At 60.4% G+C, this 15,704-nt stretch overlaps 1 protein-coding gene across 1 annotated transcript; it reads right to left on the bottom strand.

Moving 5' to 3' along the window:
- Positions 1 to 2: 2 nt before the first annotated feature.
- LOC311187046 (long-wave-sensitive opsin 1) lies at positions 3 to 9,555 on the bottom strand (the record flags this gene model as incomplete). The annotated part of the gene is made up of 6 exons (XM_084258265.1): positions 3 to 113; positions 1,695 to 1,934; positions 2,801 to 2,966; positions 3,981 to 4,149; positions 6,258 to 6,554; positions 9,444 to 9,555. The coding sequence occupies 6 exons, from the start codon at positions 9,553 to 9,555 to the stop codon at positions 3 to 5; spliced, it is 1,095 nt and encodes a 364-aa protein (XP_084114391.1).
- Between the last annotated feature and the right edge of the window lie 6,149 nt (positions 9,556 to 15,704).

The raw sequence follows: 15,704 nt of genomic DNA, 5'->3' as shown, positions 1-15,704 counted from the left end.
CCTCAGGCAGGGGACACCGAAGAGACAGAGCAGGCCTCCGTTCTGGAGGCACTGGAGAGTTCAGAGCTGTCATCCACCTTCTTTCCAAAGAGCTGCAAGATGCAGTTTCGAAACTGGCAGAAATAACAGAAAGTATCACTTAGCTGTGCAGGAGGACACCCGAGGAAGTCGCCTGCACAGCTGGGCCGCAGCTGCCCGCCTTCCCCGACTCCCGGGAAAGGGGCAAGCGAGGGCATTCCCTCCCTGTGGTGGCCCTGCTCCCCTCCTGACCTCACTCACTCTCCTGGCAGCTGATGCTGCCCCCCGGGGAAATACTAAATCCCGACCCCTGCAGCCCGTGCACCCCTCGATTCCACAGTAGCCTTGACCACCCTGACACGGTGGCCGTGATGAGGTGGCACACTGAGCGCGGAGGCCCGATCCCAGCACGGGGTCCCGGGAGGAAGGGATGGACGCGCACAGGGAAGGAGCCTCATCACGGTGAAGACAGAGACCGGGGTGGTTTGGACAAGTTCAATGCCAAGGGTTGGGAGTGGCCTGAGAGCTGCAGAAGGGTTGGGACACACCCGTCCCAAGGGAGGTTCCCGGCCCACTCCCTGCTCTTGAGCCGGGTGATCTGACCTCAGACTGTCTGGGAGGGCTTGAGGCATTCTGGCGAGAAGGAACATGGCCATGCCCTTGTTTCTCTGCGTGGCCTGGGCGAGGCCAAGGGGAAGCAGTTGAGCCATCTCATCTGTCCAGCCAAGAGCATCTCTGACACCAGGAGGGTCTGCTCTTGGCTGCGTGGCCCCAGATCTGAGCGTGCTCACATCTCAGGTGATGTTTCATTTCGTCCCTGTGCTAACCCTGGTGCTTCGAGGGCACAGCCCCCAGGCGTCTCCTAGCTAGCCCAGGCTTGCTCCTCACCACCTCCGGCTCCTTCCAGCCTCAAAACTCTCAGAGTGTAAAGCATGATTGAAATAATAATATGAGGCTTAGGAATTCATTCCACATTTACCCGTCGAGCATCCTCTGTGCCACATGGTTCCAGAGGGGAGCAGTCGTGAACAAAAAGCACAATTCCCTGTCCTGGAGCTCCATTCCAGAAAGTTCTCACAAAGTGCAACAGGAAAGGGAAGACAGGGTGGAGAGGGCATCCGTTTTCAGACGTGTCCTACTGAACACTCGTGGGTGCCGAGGCTGGGCCAGCAGGGCTGGCGGAGCCACTCGGGAGGGCTGACTGGCTCTGGCCTGTGTGAGGCCCCTGCGGGACCTCTCTGGTCACTGTCCGGTCACCTGGCAGCTGTGCCTGTGTGAGGTGGCCGTGGGACACCACGAAGACTCAGCGCAAGTTGCACTTAGAAGCAGGTGAGCCTTACATGGTCCCTGTGATCTACCAAGGTGACCTCGGAGGCCTGGCCACTGAGGCTGCCGGCGGTGGAGAGCCTGGGCGCCAAGTCTGTCCTGCACTGATCCAGGAGCTCGTGAGAGCACCTGTCAGTACGGCATTGTGGCCTGGAAGTTGGCAAGGCTGCAGGCTGAGAGAAGAGCTGCGCTAATGAAAGTGAGAGAGGGACCTTTAGGAAATCCCAGTGCTCGTCCCAGCCGAACTCGGCCTCGAGGGCCGTGGGAGAAGCCTGGTGGCTGCTGCCAGCGGTGGCGCTTTGGGCTTGGACCGGGGCCATTTCTACTTTGCTTTGCTGATGGTGTCTTACCTGCCGGTTCATAAAGACATAGATAATGGGGTTGTAGATGGTGGCACTTTTGGCAAAGTAGGCTGGCAGGGCAGCCACCAAAGGGTGGAAGGAGTGGCCAGGGTGGGCAGTGGCAAAGCAGGCGAAGAAGGTGTAGGGCCCCCAGCAGACGCAGTAGGCCAGCACCATCACCACCACCATGCGCGTCACCTCCTTCTCGGCCTTCTGGGTGGACTCGGATTCTTTCTGCTGCTTCGCCACCTGGGGGAGACAAAGCGGCAAAAGGACAGTGAGTACAGGAGGCCCCCAGGACTCTGTGGCCCAGGGGAGTCGATGATGACATGGCTGTTGCTCTGACACTAGTGTGTGGGGGGGCATGAGAGGCAGGTGGCCATGGGCAGGGGAGTTGTGGGAGAAGGAAAAGGGCCTGCTTACTCCAGCACCCCTGCCAGCCAGCATCCAGCTCTCAGCAGTGACCCTTCAGCACTGGTGGGGGGATCGCAGGCTGATGCAGCTGGGGACGTGCGCTGGGAGCATGTGGTGTCCGTGCGTCCTCCCCAGGAGGGGCCTTAGCGCGGGCTGGGCTGGTCGTGCGCACAGACAGTCGTGCGCCGGAGACCCCACCCCCGCCTGCAATCAGCAGGCACTTGGGGATGAGGCTCCTTGCAGTTGACAAAGGGACAACTTCCGTTTGTGTGCAGGGGGCCACAAGGGGGGCTATCAGTACCCCAAGACCCAATCCCGTCTCTGCCTGGCTCTGAAGAGTTCCCCAGCCTGTAGGGCGCCGGGTGGCTGTGAACAGGATCGACTTCTGGGGAAGGAAGGTGGAGAGCGGGTGTGGGGTGCAACTATGTGATCCAACATTACCTCAAATTTTTTTTTAAATAAAACTCAATTTGTAGATTTCACTTGTGGATCTGGCTGGTTGCACTCCGTGCTGTGGGGGATGCAGAACACCCCCCCCCCCCCCCCCGCCAAACCATCCTGGGCCTGGAGGAAATGCAGCTCCCACCCCTCCACGGGCCCCCAGGAAGGGGCACGGGCCAGGACTGAGCAAACGCGCAGGCACGCCTGGCCTGTGAGCAGGAGAGCAGGCGGCCAGGGGAGGGGGGGGTGCTGGGGCTTACCGCGCGGACGGCCAGCCACACCCTGAGGTAGCAGAACACGATGACGCTGAGCGGGGCGATGCAACAGGTCACCATGAGCATGACCATGTACGACTGTGCCCCGGGGTATGAGCTGCCACTGAACACGTCGGGGCCGCACGAGGTCTTCAGGCCGTGGGGCCAGTACCTGGAGGGGCACCACAGCCGGTCCTGATGGGCCCTGTCCACCCGGCACACCGCAGACATGGGTAGGGCCATGGGGTCTTTGCCGACAGGACATTTCCCCCATATGAGTGAACCATTTCTGAGTGAAAGATTCAGGGACTTTCCGGGCACCCGGTGTTTCGCAGCTAGCTGCTCTGTCTGGTTCCAGAATAGTTCATCTTCCCCAGAGGAGAGCCCTAGGTTTTGGTAGTTCCTTGACCGTGCGTCGAGCTGACATCCTCTCACATGCCGCGGCTGCAAGGCCTGCCAGTGGTGGCGTCAAGGGACCGCCACCTCCATGTGGTTCTAGCATCGTTTCCTGGGGTCAGCTAGGCAGAGGGGCTCACGTGGCTCACCTCACTAATCCTGTTGTGGGCATGTGGTGTGCAGAGGGCTGGGGACCAACACAGGCATTTGCAGGCCGCTTTCCCCAAATGATGACAGTTTCCCACAGGGCGTCCTCACAGGCTGCAGCACAAGACTGTGCGGCGCAGTCTGGCTGTCCGGGCCTGCCCTCTCAAACATCCGAGTCGCTTACTCAGAAATGTGGCTCTTCTTCCCTAGTGGGCTGGCCAGGAGACAGATGACACGCAGCCCAAGCGGTCTCAGAAAGTGGGGGAGACACCCCCACAGTGTTTGAGCAAAGGGCCTGGGGCAGCAGGGGTGCCAGGCCGTGGCTTGCAGATAGCCACCCTGTGCCGAGCTAGGCCTTCCTGCCTGCGCTCCCAGAGAAACAGGCCTTCCCGAGGCCCAGAGCCCCAGGCCCAGCTCTGTGTCTTGTTGCCACAGACCCTGTGCTCACAGGCATGCAGGCTCAAAGGGGTCTCAGGAAGAGTTGGGGCCATTGGGGCCACCCTTCCTTCTTTCATGGGGCCACAGAGGTCAGAGACAGTTCGTGACTGATTTACTTGCCCTGAGGCCACAAAGGGAACTGGGTGTCTGAACCTCTTGGCTATGTCCTAAAGCAGCTACATTTGTGGCACCCTGGCATCCTTACCTGCTCCAACCAAAGATGGGCGGGGCAGTCCACACAGCAGACCAGACCCAGGAGAAGGCGATGCCCGCTGTGGCCAGCTTGGCGTCACACCTCGCGTTGCCAAAGGGCTTGCATACCACCAGCCACCTCTCCCAGGAGATGATGGCAAGGGACCAGAGGCCTGTGACCCCTGCACGAGAGCAGATGGAGAGGGACCCCAACGTCGCGCCTTCCCTCCAGACCAGCCAGCAATCGCCAGGGTCAAGGGGCACCCCCACCCACCTGCCAGACCTAACATCTGGCAGTGTCTTCAGGTCCGGGCAGCGGTCTCGGCCATTCCCTTTTCTCATATCTACTTCCCACGTCTCCTCCTCCCGCCAGGCCCCAGCTCTCCTGCCCCCTTGGACTTGGCCCCCCCTCACGCCCGCCTGCCCCACCACTGGGCTCGCTGGGGCCGGCTCCCCGTGCCGCAGCCCTCCCTTCCCGCAGAGCCTCAGGGGCACTCCTGCCGCAGCGCGGCAGAGCTCTGGGCATGGGTTCTGTCCGTTGTTTCTTGCCTCCCAGCCTGGAATCTTTTATATACATATATATATATATATATATATTTTTTTTTTTTGTGTGTGTGTGGGACCCTCGCCAGTGGCCGGGCATCGAACTGGTGCTACAGAGGCTACGGGCAGCCTTGGAAACCAGCGCTCAACCGCTGCGCCACCAGTGGAGGCCCCCAGTCTGGAATCTTGACGCTGGGACCCGAGGACCCATCGAGTGCTCTCCCTGGCCTCCTGCCTGCGCCACCCCAGCGCAACGAAGAAGGCACAGGCCATGCGAAGGCCCTGCCCTTGTGCGCCCGTGAGGCCCTTCGGTAAGTACGTGTCCTCTCAGCTGCCGTCCTTCCGCTGATGCCATCACACCACTGCCCCCCACACCAGGGTGACCTTGCGGAGGTGCTGTCATCTCAGCCCGGAGCAGGAGCATGTGACGCGCCCCTCCCCACGGCCCTAGCCACCGCCCTCCCGCTCCCAGGGTGCCCAGCCCCGCCACCTGCAGCTGCTCAGGGTCTGGCTTAGACTCCGAAGGCCCGTGCCGGAGCCCTGGGTCAGCAGCCTGCACTTGAAATCGTAGACATCTAACGAAGCGCTATGAGGCTAGGTAATTTTTATTACTTTCATAACTATTTTGAAGTCATTGGCTTCCCGTGCAATCATTTGATTCTCGTCCACATTTGCAAGTTTTGCCGCCATTTTTAACGATGGGAAATGGAGGAGGAGCCGAGTGGTAGAGTCAAAGTGGGGCGCCCCCTCTCCAGGCCCCTCCTGTTTGTGTCTGTCTGAACTGGAGAGGCGTTTGGATGGCATGGAGACAAACCCCAGTTAGATGTGGGAACTGAATAACTCACGTGTGGTGATCCGGTGGCCAACCCTGAGGAACTTTCCAGAAGAGAGCAGCCACAAGCCCCTGCTGCTTTGAGGCTGGTGGGCAACTGGAGATGGGCTCTCGTGCCCAGTGCCACGGCTCTGCAGCCCCTGTCTTCACCGCGGCCCTCTGCCCTCATCTTGGGATGTGGTGTGGGGCCTTCCTGCCGGGACCTCACTCTCATCTGGCCTGCCTGTCCCCTTCTTCGTGGGCCTGCCTCCTGACACCCCACGTGTGATAGATCTGGCTCCAGCTCTGGCTCCTCATGCAGCCTTGGCTTGGGTCTCCCCTCCACCTCCTGCTCCCCTCCCCTCTTGCTGATTCAAGATCTGGCTACACCGTCACTTTCTCCTGCTACACATGCCCCAGGATGATTCGGGGCTCCACATGGCTCCTCTCTGGATCAGGCCCCCTCTCGACAGGACCCAGGACCCACTCAAGGCTGCACTCCGTACTTCTTGGCCGGTGTGGCCGCCCCAGGGAGCCGGGCTCGAGGGCTGGCGGAGATGGGCCAGGGCTGGGTCTAAGCGTCTCTACCTGCGGCGAAAGCTCTGGTGACGTTTGCTGCTTTCCCTGAGAGAAGCAGACGTGGAGGGCGTGCTGTTGAGCACCCAGAGCGCCCCTCTCCCGCACTGCTCAGATGTCACCACCCTTCCCCCCCTCCCAGGCTCTGTCTGCCCCAAATTGCCTATCCCCAGGCAGAGGCCATTCCAGAGCAGACACTCAGGGTGTTCGGGCCAAGCAACCAAGCAAATGTCAAGTGGGCCCGACAGACCCCTCCCTCCCCGGCGGGCGCGGCCTAGCTCCCCCAGCAGATCCGTTTCTCCTCGACGTGGCGCGGGGCACGGCGGGCGGGGGTCCCGTGCCTAGGCCGCAGCGGCTTACCACACAGGGAGACTGTGTAGCCCTCCAGCACGCACAGAGGGTGGCCCAGCACGAAGTAGCCACAGATCTGGTTCACCACGCTGATGGTGCTGGCGACGATGGTCTCTGCCAGGTCGGCGACCGCCAAGTTCACCAGGATCCAGTTCAGAGGATGGCGCAGCCTCCTGAACCTCACAGTGGCTGCCAGCACCAGCCCGTTGGTGAAGACCGAGGCAATGACCACGAAGACCATCCAGGCGCTGGTGAGGTGGTACACCCACCTGGGAGCGATGTGGTAATTGGGGCCTTCAAAGGGGCCTGGGGGCAGGAGGCACAGAGTACCGGCAGGTGGGCAACAGTGCCCAGCTCCCATCCCCAGGGGGCCCCTTCCTGGCCCTGTCCCGCAACCACCTTCCCTTGATCCTGCCTCTCAAGCCAAAGGCCTTGGCCTGCTGGCCACCTCCAGGGCACCTTTGAACTTAACAAAGCTCCTGGGCTGCACCACCAGTTTCCCTCACCGGGGAGCAGCTCTCATCCATCCCCCAAGTTGGGTGCAGCCCTCAGAGATGAGGGGGTGAGTGTACTGTGGGCTGGATTGTGTCCCCCCACCAAAAAAAAAACAAAAAACCACAACGAAGTGAAGGTCCTAACCCTGAGGACCTCGAGGGAGGTCCTTTCTTGGGGAAGGGTCTGGACGGAGGTGACAGGTTAGAATGGAGCCATTGCGGGGGGGCCCTAATCCGATAGCACTGGGGGTCCCCATCGAAGGAACACGCACGCAGAGCAGGGTGGAGGCGGAGAGCAGGGTGACAGTTCCCCAAGCCCAGGATTGCCACCGGTTGTCAGGAACCCCCGGGAACTGGGCCAAGGTCTCCCTCACCGCTTCCGGGAGGGTCCACCCTCCCGCCGACCCTGGCTTGCGGGCTGCTGGCCTCCAGCACCAGGCAGTGGTGTGTCGCTGTTGAAGCCCTCGGTTTGCGGCGCTTTTTTAGGACAGACCCAGGAAAGACACCCCCTGTCCTCTGGCACAGAGGCTCTGGGCTTGTTGGGGTGGGAAGGACCTTTCGCTGGGACCCATTTGGATGAAAGCATGGGTGCAGTGCTCCTGCGGCGCACGCTCCGCTTGTGTGTTATGAAAACCCAACTCAAAGTAGTTTAGGAATAATGGGAATTTCTTGGGTCCCATGGCTGAGGGGAGACATGCACTCCTAGTACTACTGGACTCCACAGCCCCACAGCCCCATGACACTGCAGCACTTGGTCTCCCTAACTCAGCTCTGCACCCCGCTCTGAGGGGGGCTCATGGAAACTCACATCTGCAGCTGCACTCGATGGCACGGACTCTCCACGGGCAGACCTGCATGGTGCCCGAGAACAGAAGACCCCCACATTGCCAGCAGGTCCTCCCCAGCCTAGTGTGACAACTGCAGCTGAAACGGGGAGGTGTCTGGAACCCCCAGCCTGCGGGCAGCGACAGGGCACTGGGACAGAGGTGGGCCGCTGGGGTGTCCTTGCCAGACAGAGCCCGAGGAAGGGGAAGGGCAGGCACGCTGGGAGTGTGTGGGCCACAGGGGAGGTGCTGGGCCTGTCCCTCCCTCCTGAAAGTTCCAGACTAATCCCATGAAGAAGGGCAGTGAGGTCCCCTTTCATCCGAGACAGTCCAAGGGATAGCAGGAGGGTAAGGATGGACAGAGAGGAGGATCCTCTTCAAATTTACCTGCTTTCTAGATTTTAATTGGGAACCTGATAAATATTTTGTTACATAATCATAAGCCAACATTGAGTTGTTAAAAGCAATCACAAAAAATAAGAAATACAACAAACGGGCCGACAGCATGAGAATGGCACAACGGCAAAGCGAGGGCCGAGCCCTCGGGCCGTGGGAAGACGCGGCCTTGACTGGGCGGGCTTGCCGGCGCACACGCTAAAGGCGACAGGACCTGGCCAGATGTTAAGCTTCGGGCAGTCCTGTTGCTCGCCATAGTGAGGTGTGTGTGTTGAGATAAAGCAGATGACAAATTCAATGTCATCTGAATCCTGATTCTCCCCAAAGCCCTTGAGAACAGGGTCCCTGGCGGCAGAGACGGGGGACACAGAGGTCACACCCCCAGGGCCCCACTAGGGAGCACAGCAGTTTTCTTGAAGCAGGAGAAATCGAAAGAGAGTAATCCTTTCTCCTGCCTTTCCCCTGTGCGCTGTACCCCTGGGGAGTACAGCTATCAGCACCCCAGGACAGAGGCTGCCCTCCTAACAGGCAAATCCGATCTGCCACCACCAGCTCTTCAGATCACTGGCAGTTTGCAGAAGGTGGAATAAACGAGGTGGAGGGGTACGTGAAGTTGCAGAGTCAAAAGTGGGGAGTCCAGGGACAGAATACTTGTTTCCTTCAACGAATAAATTGCCAGGACTTTGAGGGACCCGCTAAACAGGACAGCGCATGGGCGTTTGTAAGCACGCGCTAGGTGGTTCCCCGCGCTCGAAGCGCTGCTACCCTTTGAGGCGCGACAATGACATGCTGGGGTGTTTTCAAAGAGGCCTTTCCCATTAGAGGCACCGTCTAAAGATTTCCAGAGCAAACCATGTGAGGTTTTGGGTCTGCTTCCAGAAGCCAGGAGGAGGTGCGTGGAGGGGCGGACCCCAGGGTCCATTAGACTCTGCCCTCTACTCTGGAAGATACTTGAAATTTTGAAAAAGAAAAGCAGAAAAAGAAATGTCAGATGTGGACAGAGCCCTGGGGGTCTCCAGGGAGCCCCCTCAAGGAGAGCCGTGTAGCAGGTCTGCCAAAGACCGGGGTGGGGGGCGGGGGGGTTGGTGGTCATGCCCAGGTCAACTTCAGGGTTCTCAACCAGTGGGCTCAGGAAACCCGTCGCTGCTCATGGCAACAGTTTTGATTCACAGGAGGGACCCAGAGCCGGTGTCACTAGTGTCCTTCACTCTTTGACCAGCTCCATGCAAAGCCTCTGCAGTGGGTCACCCCCAAAGGCAGACCTTGGGCCGCTTTAAGGAGGTTCTCAACTCTCTGTGGGCCTGGCCCTCTCTCCCAGGGCCACTCTCAGGAGAAGGGTGCCCGTGAGCCTCCTGCCCCAGAATGTGTGGCCTCTTGGGCGGGTGGGTGGATGCCGGGCCCGAGGGGCCACTCTGGCCTGAGGTCCCAGGCAGGCCGCTCCAGCCAGCACGACCCAGCTTCCGCAGCTCCCGCCTGCTCACCTCTCGTTGCATTGCTGTCGGTGTAGGTAAAGACGCTCCCCAGGGTGCTGTCCTCCAGGCCGGCGTGTGGCTGTCCGCCCGTGAGCCTTTGGGGAACCCACTGTTGGGCCATGGCTCTGAAAAGCCCTGTCCTGGATGGCCGCCAGCCCTGGCACTGCCGGGGTGGTGGTGGGGCACAGCACTTTATAGAGCCTGCAGGATCAGCCCAGTACTCCTCACCTTAGACGCTCCCAAACCCTTTGTTATCTGATCTCTTAATTGGGCCGGGACTTAGACCTCCACCCCCGCCCCTGCCTCCTGGTTCCTAAGGGCAGCTCAGAGGGATTTGCTGGGGACCAAACTCGGGGGCGATGCTGTGGGAGGTGCTGGGATCTCCCTCCCTCCCTCCTACTGGCAACACCCACTAGAAGGTTAGGAGACTGAAGGGGCCTGGAGGAAGCAGCCTGACGAGGTCCTCCTTTTGCTCTGCTTCTCCCAAGAGCCCTGGGGCGTGGTGGTCCAGGAGGCCGTGCAGAACTGGACTGAGGCCTGGAGCCAGCATCCTCATGGCCCAGCCAGCTCCACCTTCTCATTGGGCCCAAATGGACGCAAGTGGCGCCCGTGGGGGCTCCTCCCCAGGAGGGCTTACAGGAGTGTGCCTGGAGGCCCCCGTGCATCCCGCTCCCTGCTCCTCTGCCTCCCTGGTGCAGTCCCTTTGGGCTGCAGGTGCCTGCCCTGGAGCCCCGCCTACCCCTACCTGAGGGCCATGCACTCAGATTCCACCTGCTCAAATCTTCCTCTTCTGAGTTCATGACCTTTCCTTGATTGGCCCCTCTAGATTGCCTTCACAAGCAAACCCCTGGCAGAGTGTTCCAGACCCCCTGCTCCATGTTCCTCACTGCCCGCAGGCGTCTGGCTGCTGGTGGCTTCACACTTGGCCAGGGTCTGGTTACCTGCTATTTGCCTCATGCCATAGCTTTGCCTGTTTCCAAACTGAGGAATAGTCACAACACCCCCCACCCCCCAGGTCCGCCTTAGGGAGCACCACTGTCAGCTCCCATGGCTCGTCCAGGAGTCAGCTGCCTCAGGGACGTCCTGGGCTGGCTTCAGCTCAGGGATGCTGAGCCGTGGGCCCTTGGCGGTGGGAAGCCTGGGCTGCCACGTTGAGGGCCAGAGCTGTGGGGCGCCTCGTAACTCCGAGATCACCCAGGCCTGCCGGGCGCCTGGGGCAGGGCTCCCAGCTCCTCATGGGGTTGAAGGAAGGCGTCCTGGCCTGAGCCTTGGCAGGGCCCATCGGCAGCCTGTAAAGCTGGCCCCCGCCCGAGGGCCTCAGGGAAACAGTTCTCCCGACTGCAAGAGAAGGTGCAACTTGCGCCTCCAAGCCTCTGCACTAGTCACAGAAGGTCAAAGGAGAAGCCACCCCAGAGTGAATCAATCAACAGATGAATGACCACATAAAATGTTGGGTTCCATGCACTGGAATAGGATTTGGTCCAAGCAAGGAATCAGCTCTGAGCCAGCTGCAATGTGGCTCGTGTGGAAGAAGCCAGACTTGGCAAAGACCATGCAGAGTGAGGCCACTGCCTCGAAATCTCCAGAACAGGCCCGTCCGTACAAGCAAAAAGAAGGCACCGTAGTGGGTGCCAGGGACTAGGGGAGGGAGCGGTGGAGAGTGATGCCTGCCGGCCATAGAGAAGCCTTTGTGGGGGATCAAAATGTTCTAAAATTAGATGATGGTGGCGCAGCCACTGTGGAAAACAGTTTGGCAATTCCTCAAAGAATTAAATATAGAGCTACCCCAGGATCTAGCAACTCTACTTCTGGGTACAGACCCAGAAGAATTAAAAGCAGCGGTTCCCAGCACGGGCACAGCTTGGTCAGGTGGCACCACGAGGCACAAACCTGCCGACAGAGCTTGCTGGAGCAAGGCCTGGTCCTGAGAATGCAGCTGAGGTCCTCGTGACTGGCAAGGCTGTGCCTTCCCTTCCCCCAGGCCCTGGCACTTGCTCTGTGGTCCCCTCCCTGGTGGGAGAACCAGCGGCTGGCAGGAAGGGCCCCCTGTGAGATCAGCCTGCGCCTCGTGAGCAGGCGCAGGGGCTGCCTGGAGCCGGGGACAGTGAGCGAGCCAGGTCTCAGGTGTGCCCCGGGGCCTGGGGAAGGCTTGGGGAAGCAGGGGAGGCAGGGGGTGCTAATCGATGATTAGGGCTGACGGAAGATCAAGCCCTGCTTTGGCCGAAAGCAGATTACTGCCCTGCAAAGTCGCGGGGCACCTGGCCCCCCACGTGTGCCCCAGCAGAGGCCACAGCGCCTCTGTGCTCCGCACAGGCTGGGTGGGAGGGGCAGCTGGAGGGACCAACGAGAATGAGAACGAGGGATGGGGCAACCGGGGGAGGAGCAGCAGGAGAGATGCAGGGGGAGGAGAAAGGGCTAAGGGAGGAGGCCGGAGGCAGGGGCAGCCCAGGGTTCAGAGTTCAGCACCCTGTCCAAGCAGTGTTTGCCGAGAAAGAGACCCGGCACCTGCCCTGCGGGGTCCCCGCCCCGCCAGCTGGGGAGGGCTGTCTAATCTGAGTTCTAGGCGCTGGGCAGGGTGTGATTAGCAGAGCCAGGGGCTGGCTGTCACCTTGACTCGGCCGTCAGCTTGGTCAGCAGGCCCAGGGCATCCAAGGGACCATCTGGACACGCGCAGTGACGTGAACTCCGTTCGCGTGGTCACACAGCCATCCCTGCCGTCCCTCCAGCGCGCTCTTCCTTTCCCCACACTCCCAGTGTCCCTTGGGATCCTCGCCACCCCCGTCGGCCCATCCTGGGCTCAAACTTTCTGTGCCCGTGGAGTTGAGGACTCTCAGCGCCTCATCGAGCGCAGATCGAGCGCAGCCCAACAGGAGCTCCAACAGGACTGCCCCTCTGGCTCCGCCCATCTCGGCGTGATGTTGGCTGGGAGCAGCGGAGCCTTTGGCTTTGTGTGTGGAATCGACTAGGCGGAGTTATCATTTCATGTGGTCAGATGTGACTCCATTTCTTCTTTGGTTCCTGGCTCCTGCCTTGCCAGAGAGCCCGCCTGACCAAAGTTCCCAGGGGTCCGTGAACACACCCTGGGCACAGAGAGGCCAGGGCAAGCAGTGTCCCCATTCCTGTGGCTGTGCCACCCCATCCCAATCACTCACCTCAAAAGCTGACCCTCAGATTTTGCTCATCCTTCCAGCGGACGGTCTCTCCAGATCGATGCACATCCCCTCCTTGGGGGAGTCCCCCTATTCTCAGCTTAGCCGCAGAAGTTCGCCCTACCTGCAGCAAGCTGGTCACCATCTCTAGAGCACGTGTCGTCGTGGGGAACTTGCTGGAAGAAGGTCATCCTGGGGAAAGCCCCAGCAGAGTGTCTGTACAGAAAGTTCAGCACCGACTTCTTGCAGACCCTGTCAAGGCTGCTTGTGCCTGTTGTTGGCCTGGTGCTGTGGGCCCCCAGGGGTCCCTGCCTCCTGCAGCTGCCACTCTAGTAGGGGACACAGCATGAACCCCAGACATGATATACCTGCTATGGTGAGTACCATGGGGAATAGGAAGAGGAAAAGAGGAAGCTTAGGTTGGGTGCCAGGGTGGGGAGAGACTGGGTGCCCATTTCACAAGGTGGAGGGTGGGCCTCTCTGGGCAAGGCCACAGGTGCAAACAGTGAAAGGTGGAAGGAGCCCTGTAGAGAGCTGAGGAAGGTAGCCCAAGAGAGGGGCAGCAAGTGCCAAGGACCCGGGGGCAGGAGTGTGCCTGGGCTGCTCAAAGAACCAAAGGGGACCAGTGTGGCTGGTGCTGAGTGGTGAGCAGGAGGAAGAGGGAGGGCCAGAGAGGGCATGGGGTCGGCACATGTGTCCCGGCGGCCATTTCAGCACTTTCTAACAAACACGGTCCTCAGCGTGGGAGAAGCCAAGGCGGAAGCAGGGGAGCAGCTGAGACGCTGCAGTGACCCAAATGAGAGATAGTGGCTGCAGCCTCAGGAGGGGCGAGGCAGGCACGCACCAGCCGTGTTGGATTCCATCTGGCTTCCTGGTGGCAGAGGCAGGAGAGCTGGAGGAAGGGAGGAGTCAAGGCCACCTGTAAGGTTTGGGGGCCAAGCAACTGGAAGGATGGACTGGTTGTCAGCCAAGAAGTCGGGGTGTCGGCAGTGGGGGTTGGGTGGTAGGGAGGTGAGCATCAGAGATCTACGAGGAAGGAGATGGTGACCTGGAGCGGAGACGTCATTCAGGGAGCCGGTGACTGACTGTGTATCCCCCTCGGTGTGAAGCCACCATGTGGGGAATGGGCTCTAGAAGAGCTGGGCGCTGCGAACCCCTCAGTACCCAGCAGCGCCGCGACTGTGCCCGAGCCAGGCAGTGCATGTGGGTGGCAGGCTGCCATGTCCCCTTCGCCAGCCACCCTCGGGCCTCTTCGGCTCCTCCCCGGAGGGCCGGTGTTCCCTGACAGAGCAGGAGAAGCTGCCAGTGTCCAGAGGGAGGGGATCGCCCTCTGGGGGTTCCCGCACCCTCTGCTGGCCGCCTCAGGGGCGCCACAGAAGTCAGGACTCTACCACAGCTTGGGCTTGTTTCTCTGCAAACAGTCTGCTCCTCGGTCGCGGCCACGGGCAGCTTGCCAGTGCTCAGGGACACCCCAAGGGCCCCAAGTGAGAAAGTTGGCACTGCGCAGGCGCTGCTGTCTGTGGCTGCCTCCCGCGGGGCCCCGGGCAAGAAGTGTGGGCTGCCGCGCTCCCCAACACCAAGCGCCCAGCAGCAGTTGGCATTGACCTGAAGCCGGGCTGCGCCAGGCTGTCACTGCTTAACTAGCTGGGGTTTGTCACAGTGGTCCCCCACGACAGGACCCCAGCTGACCTGCTCCAGCGCTGCCCCCCTGCCGCACCCCAACACAGGCTTCTGTCTTCACCGTAGTCGTGCTGTGTGCAAACCGGCTTTGTACCTTTATGGCGTGGAAAACAAGGAATTGGATCCCACGTACTGGTCTTCAGTCCGGCACAACGTGGGGGGAGACTCATGTCAGTCGCTGACTGCGATGTGAAGTCGTCGTTGTAAATGCACAGGGGTCCTCTGACACGCCTGCTGCGCTGGTCCAGGAGCGCTGTCCAGAAAGGCGACACCAACCTGGAGAATCTCTCTTGGGGAGAAACGGGGGACCCATCCCGGGACCTGGGCGCCAGCTGGAGGGGGCCTCCCACTGGCCAAATTTGGCACAAATCGAGCATCAAAAAGAATTGACGCAGAGATGGTGTCTGTGCCCGCCTGTGACTGACCCCGGGGCGCCGAATGTTTCCCCTCTGGGGTCCCAGCAGCCTGCCTTTCCCAACCACCGCTTCGTGGCGGGCTCGGCCAGGGCCCGCGCGCCAGCTCTCGGGCGCCCTCTCCTGGCGCTGCCGCGCCCCGCAGTCCGCCCCCCTCCCGCCTCCACGGGGTCCCGGTTGGCTCCGTGCTCCACGGCCGCAGGCCGGCTCGGCGTGACCCCACGTGTCACTGCTCCCCGACAAACGTGCCGGTGCCGGAGAGACGGGTCGCCTTCGTCCTCGCCGTTTCCTGCCTTCTGGAAGCGGCAAATTTTCCTCTGGGTTTCTTTGGCTGCCTTCCTGCTGCTCGCCGAATCCAAGAAACTCGTCCTGCGCTTGTGCGTGTGTGTGCGCGCGTGTGCGTGTGTTTAAAATATGGTAAAAATGCACATAAGAGTTTTTTTTTAATAATTGTGTATGGTGAGATAGGCTCACGAGGTTTATGTGCTTGCAACACCTACCAATGTGGATTCGCGACGCTGTCCCCGAAAGCTGGTGACACACCATGTGCCACGTGTCAGGGCCAACTCCGCAGCAAGGAAGAAAGAAAATACCATGACAGAAAAGACTCTACTGACGACAGCTGAAAAACAAGGGAGGAAAGATTGAGGAAGGAAAGCAGACCGGGAAAGAAAGAGACCCAGAGGGGTGGAGGCAGACGAGGGGACACTCCGGGAGCAAGACCACAGACGCGGAAGTCAGTGAGCGCGGAAAGGAAACTTGCAAAGGGTGCGAAGTCTGCACAGACACCACCTCAGGATAGGAGGAAGACAGGAATAACTTCAAAGGCATCAACTCCATTTGGTGAAAGAGAGAATCAAAATTGTAAATGTTCTGATTCTTTCCTAAATGAGTGTGCACCCAAAAAAGTCCACATGGGCGTCCCTGGTGGCACAGTGGTTGAGCACTGCACTGTGAAGCTGTCCGCAGCCTCTGCTGCGCCCGTTCGATCCCGGCCGGCCTGCGCGGATCCCACATGGCGCAGCAGA

This window comes from Talpa europaea (genome assembly GCF_964194135.1).
Source record: "Talpa europaea genome assembly, chromosome: X".
Lineage (NCBI taxonomy): Eukaryota > Metazoa > Chordata > Mammalia > Eulipotyphla > Talpidae > Talpa > Talpa europaea.
The sequence above is the reverse complement of the archived record's forward strand: the minus strand, read 5'-3'. Positions and strand labels throughout refer to the sequence as shown.